The sequence below is a fragment of the Hemicordylus capensis genome, chromosome 11, assembly GCF_027244095.1.
Source record: "Hemicordylus capensis ecotype Gifberg chromosome 11, rHemCap1.1.pri, whole genome shotgun sequence".
In the NCBI taxonomy this organism is placed as follows: domain Eukaryota; kingdom Metazoa; phylum Chordata; class Lepidosauria; order Squamata; family Cordylidae; genus Hemicordylus; species Hemicordylus capensis.
In genome coordinates, this window is record NC_069667.1 from 2,517,889 (window position 1) to 2,538,263 (window position 20,375).

General features: G+C 46.3%; 1 protein-coding gene across 1 annotated transcript; it reads right to left on the minus strand.

Moving 5' to 3' along the window:
- Nucleotides 1-2,654: 2,654 nt before the first annotated feature.
- PGK1 (phosphoglycerate kinase 1) lies at nucleotides 2,655-19,806 on the minus strand. The gene is made up of 11 exons (XM_053274223.1): nucleotides 19,643-19,806; nucleotides 15,620-15,670; nucleotides 14,479-14,634; nucleotides 14,222-14,366; nucleotides 11,311-11,414; nucleotides 10,087-10,206; nucleotides 8,358-8,472; nucleotides 7,713-7,892; nucleotides 7,425-7,602; nucleotides 6,615-6,713; nucleotides 2,655-3,184 (listed from the first exon to the last, which is right to left on the minus strand). Exons 1-11 carry the CDS (start codon nucleotides 19,705-19,707, stop codon nucleotides 3,144-3,146), a joined length of 1,254 nt encoding a protein of 417 aa, XP_053130198.1. The 5' UTR covers nucleotides 19,708-19,806; the 3' UTR covers nucleotides 2,655-3,143.
- Nucleotides 19,807-20,375: the final 569 nt, after the last annotated feature.

Consider the following 20,375-nt stretch of genomic DNA (forward strand, 5'->3'; position numbering starts at 1 on the left):
TTGGGTTTTAATCTCTGGTTTATTTTTAAATTGTTTTTAAGTTTTTGTATGTTTTTAACTGGTTTTATGTTATTGTGAATCACCCAGAGACGAAAGTTTGGGGCGGTCTACAAATTTGATAAAGAAATGTCAATTCCCACAAGCCATAAGTTTTACAAGGCAGCTTCCTTAACTCCCTGAATTAATGACCATCTGAAGCATCTCTGAATCCCTAGAGAAATGATTGGGCTGTCTGGGATGTCTTCTCCCTTGGGACACTTGTAAGAAATAGATTAAGTAGCCAAATTCCTGTATAGGAAGACGAGATGAAGGTAAATGGTAGCCAAGTCCCACTGTGGGTCCTCTTCCTGCAATATTTGTATAGGAGCCACATCTGGCAGGATTTCCTTGTCCAGGTCAAAATCTAGCAACCCTCTGGTTCTCTAACCCATAGACCCCCAGCACAGTACCTCCAGTGACTGTTGCTGGTGTGCTTCCTTTTAGACGGTGTGCCCTTTGGAGACAGGGAGCCATCTTGCTTTGGGTACAGGTCTGTGAGACATCCCTAATAAAAATCACACACACACCCCAACCCCCCCCCCACTAATTTTGTGTCGGCGGGGGCCACCAGGAGCTCTCCAGAGGTGATTTCCAGGCAGCCCTCACTGCTGGATAACGTTTATTTTGTTTCCTCGAAATGAACATTATCCAGTGGCAAGGGATGCCTGGAAATGAGCTCCGGAGAACTGCCTGAAATTGTTTTTGGGGGGTGAGGGGGGGGCGACCCCCTTACTAACTGCTAGTCGAGGAAACTGTGCATGAATGTACCAGTCCATGACTCCAAAAATGTTGAGAAGCACTGGTCTAGACAGTAACTCCCCACCCACAATAGTGCATTTGCCTCCAGGCCTATCCCCTCAAGCCCATTTTTAAACAAATCTATTTCAAAAATTATGGAAGCTGGCTGTAACAGAACCTCCCTTGCATATTTTAGTACAGTAGCCCTTGCTGCCTCTTTCCTCCATCTCTTCTTCCTAAACATTGCTGTTTAATAGATTTCTTCCAAGGGTCTTGAATCCCCACCACGTCGCTCTGAAAATGAGATTGTGTACTGCTAAACCAACTCTCATGTTCAAGCTTCTGAAAATGGCTCTGGGGAAACCAGATGGCTTGACCCTTTCCCTCATTAGTTACTCCATCCCTGCACTTCTCTTGCTTATTCCCACAAACCAGCCTTGTTTGCATATTTCTTCCCTGTATCCAGCTGACATGCATACACACATTCATTATTATGTGTCACTTCACTAACAACAATGCCACGCCACCCCCAGAACTGTACCTTCCCTTCCCATATCTGTGTCTTCAGCAGCTATCTCCTTGGATCGATGGATAGACAGATGGGAAGAAGAAGACAGACTGATCCCTCTGTCTAGTGTACTCCCCTCTCTCAAAATACTGAAAGATGTATGTTCTATCTTTAAAAAGAAATATGTATTCCTTTGGAGGAAGTTACCTTTAAAACAAGTTTCTAGCTACCTCTGTCCTCTAGACTCAAACTTGGAACAAATCCAGGGATATAGTTAAAGGTGTCTGAATGTACATCTGCCAAGCAAAAAGATGCATATTGGGAAGGACCAAACTGTAGATGCAGTCTCTGTATCCCGCGCCATTGCTGGGCAGGTGACTCCCACAATCCAAAAGAGTAAAGGTTGCACCAATACTACTTGACCTGAGCTTTCTAGCAGCAGATTATATAAACAGCGTCCGTGCGTGCAATGAAGGGATATGCCAGGCCATCATGACAGGCCAGTTCTCATCACACACTAGCAAAGTACTGTCCAAACCAGCCAAATGTAAGCTTGACCTGAAGATCAAGCCCCGCAAAGCAATGAAATTCATACAAGAAAGGACATAGGAACATAGGCAGCTGCCATATACCGAGTCAGACCATTGGTCTATCTAGCTCAGTATTGTCTTCACAGACTGGCAGCGGCTTATCCAAGGTTGCAGGCAGGAGTCTCTCTCAGCCATATCTTGGAGATGCTGCCAGGGAGGGAACTTGGAACCTTCTGCTCTTCCCAGAGCGACCCCATCCCTGAAGGGAAATATCTTACAGTGCTCAAACTTCCAGTCTCCCATTCATATACAACCAGGGCAGACCCTGCTTAGCTAAGGGGACCATTCATGCTTGCTACCACAAGACCAGCTCTCCATCCAAGTTTCAAGCACACTGTTGGGAAGCTGACTATTTCTGAATTATAAAATGGGCTTAATACCGCCAGCGTATCTTGCTTTCTCCCTTGCGCTCCATCTCAAACACACACTCATGACTACAGAACCCTGTTGTAGTCTACAGTCAATAGCAGATATATAAGGAGGAAAAGCCCTTTCAACGGCTGCATCCTTCTCCCCCTAGACACTAATCAAAATCTAAGCCTGAGCATTTCCCAAAAGTGCTCTTAAGTATAGCTTTTTGACTGTCCAGGCTTAAGCAACTGCTGGGTAATTTTAAAAAATCTAGCTGATTTTATCATTTATCTATTACTGTTATCCATCCCATGATCTAGAGAGGAAATTGATTAGAAAAACCACTACACAGAACAGGACGACTTAAGTTGCACTGCAACTTAATATCAACACACTTTACAATCATAATAAAAAAGCAAATCCCAAACTCAGTTAGCATCTCAGACATTTATTTAGAAGCTAGTTTTGAAGTCAACATCCAGAAATCTGGTTTCCCTCTTTCTTGCTTGTGGACTGCGTGAAGAGACAAACAGCAGCAAGCCAAGAACACTGTTGAAAGCTAGACGGAGGCCATTTGTTTTGAGAAACTGACAACTAACGGGGGACTTGGCCTCTTTTAAAAGGCAAAAATATAAATATATACATTCTAAATCCACAAAAACCGTTTGAACACACTACAGTAGTTCCAGGTGGGGTAACCGTGGACAAATCAACATCATGTAAACGGCAGACTCCGCAAAACAGCCACTCGCTTCACCTCTTCTTCATCAACTTCCTCCTCCTGCTGTCTGCTTCCAGTTTACATTCTGGGATCTGCTGCTTGTACAGACACAGAAGCGCTGTGGTGGCTGCTTTATGGGCTGAGTGCACAGGAACATACTAGGGAAGAGGCTCCGATCCATCCCAGGTGCTACCCATTACACATTGCTCAGAGCAGCGACACCTGGAAGGACTTTACCTGTAAGCCAACACACACAAACCCACACAAAATAAAAATAGATTAACATCTAAAAATAAATGTTAAAACCAAACAGGTAGTAGCGGTAGTAGCAGCAGCAGGACAATCAAGCTAGATCAGAATAAGCAGGCGTGCAAGAATGATCATAATCTAACCCATGAATGCACAAACATTCCGACTCCTTTCCAAACAAAGGAAATATTGCCTTGTTTGGGGTGGGGGGGATACTCGTGATTTTTGACAAGGTCTACACCCCTAGAGATGGAAAATACTGAAGGTGATAGCACTGCAATATTTTCAGTATGTGTGATGCTTTTATTGTCCTGACCATTGGGGCAGCAGAGGCCAACATTTGCAACAGTGTCTTAAAAGCTTTAAAAAGTTTTAAACACACAAAAGCTATATAATTTTATCGATGTCAGAGGAGTGGGAGTGAAAATTGGCAGGAATGTCTTCCAAAGATTATTCTATGAAGAGAACACAACCATTTGTTCATTGTTACCCTTAACCCTTTCCTCTGTGTAAAAATGACTGCAATTTTGATAGGGGAGCAGGGTTAAAGGGGTAATAAAACAGGGAAAACTGTAAGTGCAACAATGCTACAACTTATTTTCCATGTTTAGGGGTTTATGACCAGGCTCAAACTATCAAACTTTGGACGCATGATGCGGAGACCCAGCTCCCTTGAGAAGTCCATCATGCTGGGGAAGGTTGAAGGAAAAAGAAGAAGAGGATGACCAGCAGCAAGGTGGATGGACTTGATGACGACAGCAATGAATGCACCGCTGAGAGACCTTAAGGCCAAGTGGAAGGCAGATCATCCTGAAGAGAATATCTATGTGGTCATTAAGAGTCGACACCAACTTGATGGCACTTAATCAATCAATCAATCAGTCAGGGGGGTAGATGTTGCCAAGAATCACAGTATGTGTCCCCTGAGATGCTACCAATGACCGAAATTTGTGGGCCTTGGCTCTTGCACAAGAGAGATTGTGTCTCCAAGATTGCCAAAGAATAGGAGGCCACGAATGGGAAAAGCTCCACTCCTTGTTCAAGGCAGCTGGGCATCCACAATGGCTGCTACCTGGAGTGAAGAGCAGCTTCCTTGGCATGTTTTAGATATTAAAATCCAGGAAGCAGGGCAGGAGGAGAGGCACATTCAGGAGGACACACTCCCTGAAAGACTCCGATCATGTAGAGGCTTAAAAAGGTCATAGGAAGTTCCCTTATACTGAATTGGACCCTTGGTCCATCTAGCTCAGTATTGTCTGAGCCAGACTGGCAGCGGCCTCTCCAAGGTTGCAGGCAGGAGTCTCTCTCAGCCTGATCTTGGAGATGCTGCCAAGGAGGGAACTTGGAACCTTCTGCATGCAAGCAGGCAGGTACTCTTCCCAGAGCAGCCTTACATGTAGTCTCCCATTCAAATGCAAACCAGGGTGGAGCCTGGTTAGCAAAGGGGACATTTCATGCTTCCTACTACAAGTCCAGCTCTCCAACCAGGTCAAGACCTTGCATAGCCAACAAAGTTGTTTCATAGCCAGTGTCCACACTGCTTACTACCATCTCAGCAGACTAATTTCTGAATCAGCTGAACAGACATGCCTTTCAAACAGCATCCACAGAGTAAGACAGATTATTTTGCTTCCTCCAAATACTTCATATTATGTTGATCAGGTAATATGATTAACTTGGTTGCTGGGAGTATTAGGATTTTGAACTTTTAAATGGAAAAGCAGATATAAATATACCCAAAGTTGGTAAACTCTGGCAGCTGAACTATGAAGCTTTTAGTACATAAAAAGATATGGCGGCATTTCTCAAAGTGTTCAACGCTTGTACATCTGTACGTTCTCCATCTGTACGATCTCTCAGTAATCCTTCCAAACAGGCCTATCTTCCTAGCATAGGAAGCAGGCAGCTCACCAAAAGCCTCTAGTGAGATTCTGAACAGGGACTTTATGGCTCACTCTGTTGGCCATGATCACAGCAGCTAGGAAGAGAAGGCACATCCACCTTGAAAACTCGTTTCTGTTAAGAATGGTTTGAGTCCCAACTTGGACCGTTTGTCATAAATGAATGAGGCAAATTAATCACGACTTGCATCCCATTAATTTCAATGGGACACAGTCCGAATGCTGCCTACCATATTGTTAGAAAAAAATAAAGACTCTAAACTGCATTTGTGACTCTCTAACTAACTACCGGACTAACAAGAGCAGGTGGTCTTGGCACCAGTACTCCAGGGCCTTGGACGGATTCTCACATGCTTTAGTACAAATTTTGCAGGGCGTCAGATGCATGCACCACTGCATCAAAGTAATCTAACTAGATCCCAATTTAAGCAGAAGGAAGTTAATTTAAATTCACAAGATTCCTAAGGGGTTTTTTTGTTTTGTTCTGAACTGAGTGCAAACTAGGACAGCCTACACTCAGGATTCAAAACAAACTGTGTCTTCCTTTCAGACTATACAGTACTCAAAGACCTCCTTTTACCAGTTTGCATTCTTTCCCTCCACCATTACTTCCTAGGCAACCGCAACAAAGGCCCTGTCCAGCAGACAGCTCCTGGAAACAACAGCTGCAAGCTAGTTCAGTGCGGCTTCTTTTCCATAGGATGGGCAACAGGATGGGAACATCTACACGTACTGGGAAACCGCTAATTACCAGAGGAAGCTAGATGCCGTTCGTAGTTGGCACAGCCCACACAAAGCCACCAATAAATTCTCACCAGTTTAAAATGCAAGTCTGTGCCAACTGCATGACTGAGTGATTGCCTGGTTTTAATGGCCTGTAATACTGCACACTAATCCAAGGCCACCCACCAGTTTGTACAGGTTTGTGTGAAGAAACGCAAGTAAGAGATGAACTCAGCTATTGTTGTGACTCTTCACCCCAGAAGCAAAACTTATGAGCCTGAAAGAACAGGCAAGCAAGGTGACTCGCCATGCCCCCCCTCCTTAAAAAGCCAAGGCATGCCATTGCAGCATTCCAGATATTATTGCCAGTTAGCAAGCCTAACTCCAGACTCATACAGAGGCAGAGCTGCACAACGTAGCCCTCCTGCAGATGGCCAGTAGTCAGGGATGATAAGAGTGGTGCTGTATCATCTGCAGGAGGGCTGAAGTCGTGAAGGCCTGGTTGGTACTTGTAGTGGCCTCATTCTGAGTGTGTGCAAGCATTTCTGAGTGGCCTCATTTCTGAGTGTGTGCAAGCGTTTCTGAGTGGCTGCCTCCAACACAGAGATTCCAGCCGCCCATTCAGGGGCTACCATGACTGAACAATTCAGAGCATCCATCTCTACAGCCACTGGTTCTGAACCATGGCCTTCCCCAAGTAGGCACGGGATCAAAGGACAGGGATGGGGAATACGCAGGTGAACAGACATTCTCTAGACACTGCCCAGGAAGTGGAGAGGAAGACTCCCCGTTACCTTCAAGAAGCTCCAGGCTGGCACCACCTCCAGTGCTCACATGGCTAACTTTATCCTCCGTGTTCCACTTAGCACAGCATGTAGCAGTGTCTCCGCCACCTGTCAGCAAAGTACAGAAAGCTATTTTAGGACAGAATTTTTATACTGGTCTATTGATCAGCAAATATCTTAGACTAGCTCCGAGTGCACAATGGAGAGAATGCCCACAGCAAAGAACTAGATTGTTTCAACTGTGAGCCCAAGGCCTCCTGAAATATTAGCAAGAACTGTACCATGTAAGAACAAGTTGTTCTGGCAAGAACTAATCTGCCCCTTTTTCTTCACTATAATCTTAATTGATAATTACCATCCTCACACATCAGCCCACTTTAGCCTTAAACGTACACACATCTGCCATCTTGAATTGGGGTAGACGACATCACATATTGTGCCACTGTGGCATCCGTACATGTCCCTACAGCTGTAGCAAGCTGGGTTCAAATTAATTAGCCAGTTCACACGTTAGTCCACTTGCGCCTCAAATGTTTGTGTGTCTACCATCTTGGATCTGGGTGGTTGACGTCAACACAAACTATGCCATTGAGGTGTCCTTAACTGTCCCTACAATGGTACCCAACTTGGTTCCTATTGGTCCAGGCACTGCAAAGTTGATAGGGGGACACTCACAGAATGCCAGGTGATCTCATAAGCTTGCTTTCCTTAAGGAAAGCAGGTTAAAAAAGGATTGGTTCCTTGCATTCATAGGATCCAAGGTTTTCCTGTTCGCTCAGCTGGGGGCTGGAAGAGGAGGAAGAGCGGGCGAGTTCTTACCGATGATAGTGACGGTGCCCTTGCTGGTAACTTCCACCACTTTATCCATCACGGCCTTGGTTCCTTTGGCAAACTTCTCCCACTCAAACACACCCACTGGACCGTTCCACACAATTAGCTTGGCCCTGCCCACAGCTTCGACAAACTTCTTCGTGCTTTCAGGACCACAATCCAAGCCCTGAGACCAGAAAGGGAGAACAGGCCATTGAGTCATTTCACCGGAGCACTCAGTCAAGTCAAGGGCCTTCAGCGCTTCCCCTCCAGACCACCCCTTCTTCCTCAACCCACCATCCATCCAGCAGGGATCCCAGAAGCCACAGTGGCTTCGCCCGTCTTTGCATTCTCATCAAACTTGTCGGCCGTGATGAAGTCTACAGGCAAAGTAATCCGCACACTGTTCTTCTCTGCCTTCGCCATCAGCTCCTTGACGATTTTCGACCCTTCTTCATCAAACAGGGAATTGCCAATCTGGAAATAGGAGAAGACACATTCTGGACCCACTGATGGTTGCTTTGGGGGGCCCAGCAGTCTGGATAAGTAAGCTGCACTGAAGGCTCTCTCCCCCTCCCCCGTGAACACACCCCACAATGGAAATTACTCATGGGCAAATTAGCAGCAGGAGACAACTGTAAGCCCCCTTCCAGCTTAACTGCTGAAAGTTAAAGTCAGAGCTGATGGGGGGAAAGGAGGGCATATTAATAGCCCAGAAGTTCTGGAGCCCAATTCTGGAGTCCCTTTCAGCAGCACACAATTCCTCTTATTCCTGAACTTGCACCCAAGCTTCAAGACAAGTGGGCAAGCCTTTTTTGCTTAGCAGAACACCATCTAATGCATATTAGGGAACTAATTCAGAGGACCGCAGACAATAGATACTGCCAGTTCTTCCCATCCAGCCCCCTTTACCCCAAGGGGCAGACACTGCAAGATACCCACCTCCATGTTATTGAGCACTTTCAGGAAGGTGAACGCCATTCCGCCCCCAATAATCATCTCATTGACTTTATCCAGCAAGTTATTGATCAGCTGAATCTTATCTTGAACTTTAGCTCTAGTGAATGGAGATGGTGGGGGAGAGAAAGAAAAAAGCACCTCAATCCTTGCATACATAGCAGAACTGTAAGATGTCCTAAGATGCTGCAGCTAACATCGCCAGGCAAGGTTCTCCTGGACTCCAAGGCCATTGACAACATCATGCTGCCCCCTAGTGTCCAAATATGGTTCACCCAGAGACGCTGCAACATTTAAGACTCCAAACCCTCTTCAAAACACAGGCTGAGCAAATTTGTAATTTCTGGTGGTGCTGAACAATTCAGGGCAATCCAAGAACAATGTAAGACAACAGCTGGCCATGAGGCTCATTCCATACTTATAGCTGATTAAGTATTTCTTGGTGGTCAGGCAGGGGGGTCACGGATCTGTGCCTCCCTTGGAAGCTGCAGGAGCTGGCCTGAACCCAAGCTACAGTAGGTCACAGTTGCATAAGGACAGGCAGTGTCAGTTTACCTACAAAAATGCTGAGCTGGCCCGACGTTTGTACTTTGAACTCTGGCGGAAAGGTCAGACCCACAGACACTTATTCCAATTCATCTGGCCCATAATAGTATGCACTGGCCATGCTTGAGGCAACCCTTAAAACAAAGCTGACTGACAGCATTGCTAAAACAGACTAGGACTTGTATACAGATTTTAAATCAGCCCGCACAGAGAAGAAATTATCAGTTCTTGAAATCTGTCGTATTCGTATTAAAGTGTATGAACTAGAAAGGACCTAGAGCACCTTTATTATGAGGCAAGGCAACGGCACCTGAGGCTATTTAGTTTAGAAAAAAGACAAGGTCTATAAAATCATGCATGGTGTGGAGAAAGTGGAGAGAGAGAAATTCCTCTCCCTCTCCCATAACACTAGAACCAGGGGTCATCTCATGAAACTGATTGCCAGGAAATCTAGGACCAACAAACGGAAGTACTTTTTCACACAACACAAATCCACTTGTGGAATTATGTCACCAGAAGATGAGCGGAGAGGAGAGCTGGTCTTGTGGTAGCAAGCATGACTTGTCCCCTTAGCTAAGCAGGGTCTGCCCTGGTTGCATCTGAATGGGAGACTTGATGTGTGAGCATTGCAAGATATTCCCTTCAGGGGATGAAGCCGCTCTGGGAAGAGCAGAAGGTTTCAAGTTCCCTCCCTGGCAGCATCTCCAAGACAGGGCTGAGAGAGATTCCTGCCTGCTACCTTGGAGAAGCCGCTGCCAGTCTGTGCAGACAATACTGAGCTAGATAGACCAATGGTCTGACTCAGTATATGGCAGTTTCCTATGTAGTGAAAGCCAACAACCTGGATGGCTTTAAGAGGGGTTTGGATAATGTCATGGAGGAGAGGTCTATCAATGGCTACTAGTCGGAGGGCTAGAGGCCACCTCCAGTCTCAAAGGCAGGATGCCTCTGAGTACCAGTTGCAGGGGAGTAACAGCAGGAGAGAGGGCATGTCCTCAACTCCTGCCTGTGGCTTCCAGCGGCATCTGGTGGGCCACTGTGTGAAACAGGACTAGATGGGCCTCCTTGGGCCTGATCCAGCAGCAGGGCTGTTCTTATGTTCTTATATTCTAACTGTTCCAAGAAGCTTTAAAAGAAAGATAGCAAGGAGGAGAATACTACTACTTACCCACCAAGGATTGCCAGGAAAGGACGCTCTGGATGCTCTAGGGCTTTAGCAAAATAATCCAGTTCTTTCTTCATCAGAAAACCAGCAGCTTTCTGAGGAAGATTGACACCTACCATGGAACTGTGGGATTAAGCAAACACTCAGTATTCTGCAACACTTACTGGCCACTTTGCCTTCTCTTTCGACCCCCTGAGGCGAGAGCTACTGTTGCAAAACCCTGCAAGTTCAGACAGTTCAGGCCAATCCCTTTGCTGAAAATAGAGCTGCATAACAAATGTCATGGTGCTTCTAAGATCCAGATCTGTCATTCTGATTTATTTATTTATATTTTTAATACCACCTGATATGTACATCTCTAGGTGGTGTACAAAGTTAAAATACATGACAAAAATAATAGAGTAAAATAATTATTAAAACAAGTTTTTAAAATTAAAATTTTAATAATTTTAATATTAAAACTTATTTTACAATTCATTACGCTTCTCCTCCCATCCCCTGCAGGTTCTATTCAAACATCATTTTCAGCACTTTTTTTATTTGCAAGACCTATTAATATTACTGGGTTAAATTCCAGATAAGAATAAGAATAGTGAAAGAAGATACAGTACATCTCCAGAGAATATTGTTTTATTACACCCAAGTAGTATGCATTTCATCAAGGTTGTAAGTAAGCATCAATCTAAAGGCATTTCCCACAACTTGAGAAAGATTTACAGCGTGTACTGTAGATAAGCACTTCCTTATAACTTGGACAAACAAGTCAGTGAGTTTTTCATGCTCCGTAGTTGCCAGGAATCAGGGTTTTCCACTAAGCTGTATTTCAGTTAGAAGAGCATGCACTAGATAGCTTAAGAGGGAAATCAAAGCTGCAAGGAAAAGTCATTCCAAATTAAAGCCAAGAGTTGACACTGAAAACAGATCTCCTTGTATATTTCTTATGAGGATATTGGCATGTCTCCAAATCTGAAGACTCAATTCTTTTGGAATAGCTACATGTATTTTTCTAAGGCTCAGAAGTACCCAGACATGAGCCTTCACACTGGCTTATTACAAGACTATTAGAACTAGCTTTTCCAGAGGACTGGTCTCCTGTTACACACTGAAGGATAGTCCATCTGGCATAAGACAGCAGGGCTCAGCCAACCTTCCTATCTAAAGGATTACTGACTGTAAAGTGCAAATCAAAAGTCCAGACTTGGTAGTATCAAAGCAACAGCTACTCACCTGTGAGCTCTGTGCGCAGTTCCAAAAGCATCATTGATATAGACATCTCCTAGTTTAGAAAGAGATGCTCTGAAAACATCCACCTTTGCAGAATCAGCCTTGATCTGGGGAGAGCAAGAAAATGGATTTGTTAAGTTGCTTTACTTTGTCAATTGGCATTACAAGCCACCAAACCACTGTCCTTTGCATGAGGCTTTGGTCAGGGTTCTGCCATTTGGGGGTGAAGAAAGTTTGTACAAAAATATTATGCAAAGCACAGATCGGCTACATTCTTCGTCGGTAGAGAGACAATGCCTTCTCCATTACTACTGGTTGACAGTAATGCTGTCAATTACTTCCTAGTCCCCTCAGCTGACCACAGCTTTATATAATTAGTTTAAGTGCTTCCGCTACAACCAGCTATAGCAAGGAGGAGGCATCTGCTGCAAGAGATCTTCCTACATTTGCACTGGCTGAGATGCGGGTTGGAACCTTGCTGAGGAAAGAAAAAAGAATGAAAGAATAGGAGGAAAGCTGGAGAAAAAAGCTGGAGCTCTTGCAAAGCTCTGTTTCCAGGAGCCAGACAGGACGGGAATTGGAAGGAGCCTTTCCCCTCCCACTTCCAAAATCAGCTCTAGAACTGGCGAGGTGCAAGATACACATTTCCATCTTTGCCCACTCCCAACTTCTTGGTGTTTTTATATTCCTTTCTCATTACAATTCTATGCCACCCTAAGTTTGATCGATTGTTTCTTTTCAGATCGTGAGCCCTCTGGGGACAGGGATCCATCTTATTTATTTATTATTTCTCTGTGTGAACCACCCTGAACCATTTTTGTAAGGGCGGTATAGAAATTGAACAAACAAACAAAATGCAGGATTACAAACCAGAACTTATGCCCCCAGCTGGCATTAGTAAATGTATTTTCTGGGGTCAACATAGATGTGACATCAAAAAAATTAATTGTTTATATGGTAACTGCTGCCAGATTAGCTATAGCCAAACACTGGAAAAATCAAACCATGTTGATGGACATCTGGTGCAAGAAACTATGGCACACCACAATCTCAGAAAAACCCACCCATATTATTCGGTCCCGTGCAAACCAGACCGCAAATAATTCTTTTTATGTAATTTGGTCAAGTTTTATTCTTTACACTAATTGTGAAAACTATGGTTGTTTTCCTACCCCAGACAATAATTATGGTTGTTTTCCTACCCCAATGTGGATAGACTGATGAATCGGAGTTTGCCGTATCATGTTCTGCTGTTTTGTGTTTGGATTGTTTAACGTTGTAAATTTGTTTTAATAAATAATAAAAGTTTCTTTAAGAAACCTAAATGGTGTAGGTTTTCTGCCTGGACTGCACAATTCCAGCCCTCCAGCGGACTACAAGAACCATCATCCCTATTAGCCTCTGTGGCTGGGGATGATGGGCATTGTAGTCCTACAACAGATGAAGGGTCAAAGTTGTGCAGCCTTGCATTATGCCTTTAGCAACGTTCCTAATGAGCGTGTCTCCCTACAAGGGCCATCCAGTTACGGACAGGCTCCACAAGGAATAATTATTCCTTGGTCATTATTTAGAACAGCAATGTAAATGGTGCTTTACAAAGCAACGTAAGCGCGCACACCACAGGTCCCTGCCTACAGGAGCTTGCAATCTTTGTTTTGCAAGTGGAGAAGGCAACAGGAGAGCCCAGGGAAACCAGGGACAAGCATGAAGAAGGCCAGAATCTCACGGCGAGGAGTTAAACACCAGAAGCCACGAATTCAAGCACTCAAGTCTTTGGGAGCTCATCTGCGTGTATTTTTATCACTCTGTAGGGTGTTCTATGCCAGCCTGGGAAAAGGGCATCATACTGTATGTGAGTCTACTACATGGTAGCTGCAGCTGAAGGGAGCCAGGGCTGCAGGCTGGATGGGGTCAGGGAAGCTAAGAAAAGCAACCGCTCGGGACCAACTGCTCCAGATGACCTTCAAGAAAATGTCAGAGGTACAGGATGGCATTGGACACCAGGCGGCTGCCTGCTTTGCTCCCAGCCGCCTTTCGTGGGAAGGCGCAAGCTGGTTCCTCTTGACCAGGTTTGCAAGTCCTCTCTTGCAGACTGCAGCCCAGTCACAACGCAGTCCTTGCCTCCTGGAACCTTTGCCCATGGAACTTGCAAGCACAGCCAAGCAGCTCGCCTTGCTAGCAGTTAAGAGCAGCTCTCTGTTCACCTGTCCGGAAGAGAGGTCTGCCCCCACTTTCGCCCTCCGCATAGCCCAGAGGAAAGAAAGCGTTTCATCCAAACAGGCCTTCTGTCCTTACTCCAGAAGTGCTCCACCAAGTCGTTTGAATGACTCCGTGGCGTCTCTTTCACACACCTTTGCAGAACGTTACAAATGTGTTCAGCAGCCCCCCAAATAAAGAGCTGGCCTGTCCAGCCACAAATATCCATGTGGTGCTGGGCAGTGGGTGAGATAACCCCAGAAGTCATTGTTACTTGCCCTGGGCAAGTGGCTAACTGCGAAGCCCGTCTGAGGACTGCTACATACCTTCAAGTCTGGGCTATGACCACCACCTGGCACTAAACCATGCCATACTTCTAACCACAGCAGAAGCCACAAGCAGTCAGTACTCTGGGATGGAGCCACAGCTCAGTGGCAGAGGATCTGCTTGGCATGCAGAAGGTCCCAAGTTCAATCCTTGGTAGCATCTCCAGATAGGGCTGAGAGAGACTCCTGAGCCTGAAACTTGGGAGAGCTGCTGCCAGTCAGTGTAGGCAATACTGAGTTAGATGGACCAAGGGTCTGACTCAGTATATGGCAGCTTCCTATGTGCCTTTGTCAAATGTCGACTTTACTAGCATCTTTCAAATTGCACTGAAGCAGCAGCACATCAGCAGGAATGAACGGGAGAAAGTGAAACTCAAAGCAGAATGTTTCACCTTGTTCCCTGAGGCATCCTTCCCTTTTCCTTCCTCTTCTACATGGAACCGCAGATTTTCCAGAAGAATGACTGAGCCTGCTGCAGGATCAGCACAAGCCTTCTCCACCTCCGGGCCCACGCAGTCTTTCAGGAAAAGGACATCCCTGGAGAAAATCCAAAGCAGCGCTTCAGCTTACCAATATCAAGGGTACATTTCACAGCAAACCTCTTTACAGCAGCTGTTGCCCACCTTCAGCCTTCAGCACTATGCCGTACCTGCCTAGCAGTGTTTTGAGTTCAGCTACCACCGGCTGCAAGGAGAATTTGTCAGGCATTGGGACTCCATCAGGTCGGCCCAGGTGACTCATCAGCACCACGGACTTGGCTCCGTGGTCCAGGCAATGCTTGATGGTCGGGACAGCTGCCTTGATTCTGCGACAAAAAGCAAAGTTGGACAGCAGTTAAGGGGGGTCACAGGTGGCAAACTCTCACAGCAGTTCCTGTGGTTTTTAAGCTGGGCTCTAGCATAAGATGTACACAATGACTATAGAATTAAAGGTCTAGAGGCGACAGTCAGAAAGCCATCAATCCCACCTCCCCAAAGCAAAAGGAACTCTCCTTTTTAGGAACCCTCCTTAGCCTCTCTCCTCCACACTCCAAACTGCTACCCACAATGCTGAATGCATAGAAACATAGGAAGCTGCCATATACTGAGTCAGACCCTTGGTCTATCTAGCTCAGTATTGTCTTCACAAACTGGCAGCGGCTTCTCCAAGGTTGCAGGCAGGAGTCTCTCTCAGCCCTATCTTGGAGATGCTGTCAGGGAGGGAATGTGGAACCTGGATGCTCTTCCCAGAGCGGCTCCATCCCCTAAGAAGGGGAATCTCTTACAGTGCTCACATTTCTAGTTTCCCATTCATATGCAACCAGGGCAGATCCTGCTTAGCTAAGGGGACAAGGCACGCTTGCTACCACAAGACCAGCTCTTCTCTACAGACAATGCTGAATGCATAAGCCCACATTTATAACTACAGCATATAGCAATATATGTTTTTGGTTTCCCTGGGGACACTAGGCTGCCTACCAACGAGAACGGTACCTTTTGCTCCAACAAGACAAAGCCTGGAAGAATATCCTGTAGTAGAATCAGATTCCTCATCTGGGCCATGGTATCACTGGCAAGGCTGGATAAATATTCTATACTTAACACCATCATCCATAAAATCGGCTCTAATCCCACTTAAAAGATATGGATTGCACTCTAGAGAAAGTCAGCAAGCCTCAGCATATTCAACTCGGTACAGAGTGTGAGATGCCACAGTTGGCTGGGGTGGTGTGTGTGTGTGTGTGTGTGTGTGTGTGTGTGTGTGTGTAGCCACAGCTAAACTCCAGCCTGGAGTTTCAAGAGGACTCTTACCTTTGGTTGTTGGTTATTTGGTTGTTTTTCATTGGGACGTTAAAATCAACCCTAAAAAACAAAAAGAAGATTTAATGTACAAGTTCACAGCTATACAGGGTGGAGGGTACTGAAAAGGATATTGCATGATTACCACATCCCACCATCCATGGCCCAACCTCAACAATACTCTCACATGTGTGCAGGACGACTAGAGAAGCGATCTCCCTGTTGATGATGCTTGAAACCACCACATTAAGCCAGAGAGGGCACAGCTTGACAATTCCCTTCTGCTGGAAGGCCAAAGCATGTGCACTTCTGAGCAAGCATTTTGCAGCCACAGACACGTTTCGGGTTTCATACTAAAGAGGACGCTATTTACAAACAGAGATTGGCTGGAATCTGCCAGAACTGCACGGAACTGGTGCTTTCTCCAGCTCTCATCTCACACGGCTATGGAGACAATTACTCAGCAGCATATTGGCAAGTGGCTGCATGCCAGATGAGCAGAAGAGGAGGAGTTTCAGAAACCATTTCTACAAAGCATGCCTTGTGCCCCGAAGCAGAAGGAGACAGGAAGTTGTACTGTGTAATATAACCGGAAGCAGAACGTTAAGCTGAGCAGTCAGTGTGACACCACACACAGAACCCAGCCAGGGAGAAAAAAGGCACATAGGTTGTAAGCCTATTATTCATGTCAGTTTTATTTAGCTAAACAAATTATTTTCATATTTTTGATACCAGCCAGATTTAAGAAGAGTGTGTACACAATCAGGGGGGAGAGGCAGCATCTGGTGGGCCACTGTGTGAAACAGGATGCTGGACTAGATGGGCCTCCTTGGGCCTGATCCAGCAGCAGGGCTGTTCTTATGTTCGAACTTGGAACCTTCTGCTTTTCCCAGCGCAGCTCCAGCCCTTAAGGGCTCCATTCCCCTTAAGGGGAATATCTTACAGGGCTCACACATCAGATCTCCCATTCGTATGCAACCAGGGCAGACCCTGTTTAGCTAAGGGGACAAGTCATGCTTGCTACCACAAGACCAGCTCTCCTGGACAGTGATTGAAGATGAGCCATAACTGCAACTATCATTACTGCTTAAGAAAGCAAAGCAAAGTGTGAACTGAATACCCTAACCAATCCACAAAAGCCCATGAAGTTGGTGGTCACTGATAATGCAAATGGATTCTAGAATGAGGTTGGCAGAGCTTCAGTCCAAAAGATGACCAACTTCTACCATCCAATATAAACTAAGCAGTACATTAGAAGTACAAGTCATGCTACATACTATTTATCTATTTAATGAGTCAGAATTTGGGGGAGGGGGTAGCAACCAAGAAGGGAGTACATACATCCCCTTGAATCAATACCTTTGTGCAGGGCAAAGTTTCACTTTAAGGCACATTAAATATTTGCATAAGCCATTCAGAGCCTCTGGGATATAAATAAATAAAAGAAAATGGGACATAAAGCAGAGGAAAACACAATCAACTGAAAGTTTCACAAGGGGGAAACAGTGGTCAGTTTCTTCAAGGTACAAGAAGGTATAGGAGTAAGAGATTGAAATGCCCTTAACTTCGATGACCTTGAGAAGGCCTTTTTGGCTTAAGTCCTGAAAAAGTCTCAGGATACAAACACAGGTTTTAGAGAATCAAAAACCCACACTGATGCTGTACAAGTCTGTTACACACGCAACAGTAAAAACTATTTCAAAATAGGTTTTCATTGTAGTTTAATGAATCATTTCAGACCCTTTACTCAGTTTTTAAAAAATAAACAGGTTTGGTCAAGGCTGCTGGTTTGAATCCCTGCTGGTCTGTTTCCCAGATTATGGGAAACACCTATATTAGGCAGCAACGATATAGGAAGATGCTGAAAGGCATCATCTCGTACTGTGCGGGAGGAGGCAATGGTCAACCCCTCCTGTATTCTACCAAAGACAACCACAGGGCTCTGTGGGCTCCAGGAGTCAAAACTGACTTGACGGCACACTTTACTTTACCTTGCCTAAAATGCATATCATTTTCCAGTAGCAGCCCCATTCATAATGTTTCACCAAATTTGGAATAGTTTTGCATTTATAACCTTGCCTGTTGATCAAATACTGGTCTGAATGACATCTAGCTATCATGGAAAAAAATGAGTCTAATTAAGTTGCTGCTACAGAAAGGGAGCTTACGGACTAACATATTACAGACATTTACTTACCGAGACTAAAATTTCAGGTAGAAGAAACTTATGCTTAATATTGTTCTATGCAATTTACAGACCCCAAAGGCACCTGAACTGAAAATCTGAAAATCAGGATCTTAACTGCCTGCATATAGCTTAAAGTGATTTCTTGATAACAGAGTTGTTCCACCTTCCCTGTGCTGCATACAGGACCAGCAACTTCCAGAATCTGCTTATTGGGGTGTTAAATCAGTGGAAAGCTACAGAAGCCAGCAGGCTTTGGGGGGGGGAAGCACGTAGCAGCACAGACCACATGACCCCCTATGTCCTGCAACAGCCATTCGTGGAGCAACAATCAAATGAAAAACTAAGGACATGTTCCTTTTAAGGGACTATTCCTGCCACACAGAACCAGAATCAATGCAAGTTGCGCCTCCATTGATTTTGAGACTAAAATGTGTAGGACTTTACTTAAGATAGCAACTGCTATTTTAATGGCTCCCTACACCTCTCTTGCGGGAGCTAAAATTAACAAATGGGCATTTTCTGTTAACCCATCCTAAAGCAAATCTGTGCACATCATTTTGTAGGCGGCTGTATCCCGTTTTTATGCCCACAAGAGTTCCAAGAGGCACACATAGCACATGGCCTCCTCCTCTTCTCCTCCTCACAACCACCTCACAGAGTAGGGAGGCTGTGAGGCAGTGACTTGTCCAAGGTCACCTCAGTGAACTCCGTGACTAAATGGGAGATTTGAACTCAGCTCTCCTTGCTGTGAGTCAGACACTCCAACCCCCCAGCTCGGTCCCCAACCATCAGTTTTGGTAGGCCACAAAACGAGGCAACCCTCTTTTTTCACCTTAAGCAGCAGAGAAACACCTAGCCCTTGAAATATAAATTGCTATAAGCTTTGCAAAGCTCAGCAGCCAAACTTAAGCCTCCATCCCAGCAGCAGCCCCCTGTAAATTTCTGCACCCATTTAAGACCGCCTCATTTGTGACATCGCTAATATTAAAAGAAACCATATCATGCAGCCTAAGCCAGCTAACCCAGGGTGGAGTAGACCTCTGGCAAGGAGCCACAGGCAACTGGACAAGTGTTCCCTATAGGATTTCCAGACACGTGTCTGCCAGTTTCACACGTGAGGTTTGCAAGCACACCAGAAGAGAAAAACTAACCCAGAGCAGCGGTAGGCCGTCTTAGCTCTCCAGCGATTGTTCAGCTTTAACTCCCACCACCCCCAGCCCCAATAAACTGCAGCTGCAGTTCAGCTAGCGAGCCAAGGCTACCTACTCCTTGTTCTAGAGGAAGCTAAAGAAAGCTACATGACTCCCCCATGGCGCGTGAACGTGCCCGGATGGCCTTCCAAAATCAGGCTGCAGCCCAAGGCCAAGAGTCACAGGAACCCGGGAAGCTGCTTTCTACCGAGTCGGGCCCTTGGTCCCTCGAGCTCAGTATGGCCTACCCAGACTGGCAGCGGCTTCTCCCAGGTTACAGCAGGCAGCAGCCTCTCCCTTTTCTTTCCCCAGGAAGGAAACTGGGAACCTCTCAACCATCCGCATGCGAGCAGGCAGGAGCTCTTCCCCTGAGCTCTAGCCCCCACCTCCGAAGGGGAAGAGCTTGCAGCGCTCACACGTGCAGCCTCCCATTCCAATGCAAACCAGGGCAGACCCTGCTAAGCAAAGGAGACAAGCCCCGCGTGCTCGCGCAAAGGCAGCTCTCCTGCCTGGAGGCGCCCCATGCACGACGCACCACTGTGAGGCCGGCTTCCAAGCACGCGTGCAGCCCGCGCCGCCCCCAGCGAGCATGCAGAGCGCCAAGAAGGGCGGTGGGGCGAGCGAGTCCCGGGGCGACTGCTGGCCCTGTTGGCTCACCTCATGACCACCCGCTTGCCCTTGACGTCCACCTTGTCCAGCGTGAGCTTGGTGGAGAGAGACATGATGTCGGCAGCTCAGTCCGGCTCGGGCAGGCAGCAGAATCTCCCCCTACAAACAGCAGCAGCAGCAGCAAAAGGCAAGCCGGGCTCCGTCTGCGCAAGAGAGTCACCCTCCCTGGCCCCGCCCCCGCCGCCCTCCCATTGGCCGCCCCGCGCCCGGCGCGTCGTGTGATTGGCTCGCTGGAGGAGGGGGCGCGTCCGGCTGGAGCCCGGCCGGGCTGGTCACGTCTTGCACGGAGGGAGCCCCGTGCGCAGAAAGGGCGGGAAGGGGCCCCCTGAGGGGGGTTCTCTCCCTCCGCCGGCCGGGCCTCGCAGCAAGCCTAGGGCGGGGAGGGGGCGGTGATGGGGCCCCCTCCTGGGCGCACCCCCCCCCCGCCGACAGGGACAAAAGGGCGATCTTGGCCGACCGACCATCATCAACCAACTCTTCTCCGTTTAAACTTTATCATCATAATAAAAGTTTTCAATGTAATTATGTGTTAAATAATTAAATATTAAATAATAAATAATTCAAGCAAATTAAATTTAAAATCGATGAGTATAGAGTTTAAACGATCTTCCTAATAATGCATTTTTAAGTTGAATCATTGTTTGAAATGAATAATAAAATTTATGTGATTGGTGGTTTCCCCCCTCCCTCCCCCCTGCCCCGCCCCACCCGCACTGCGGGC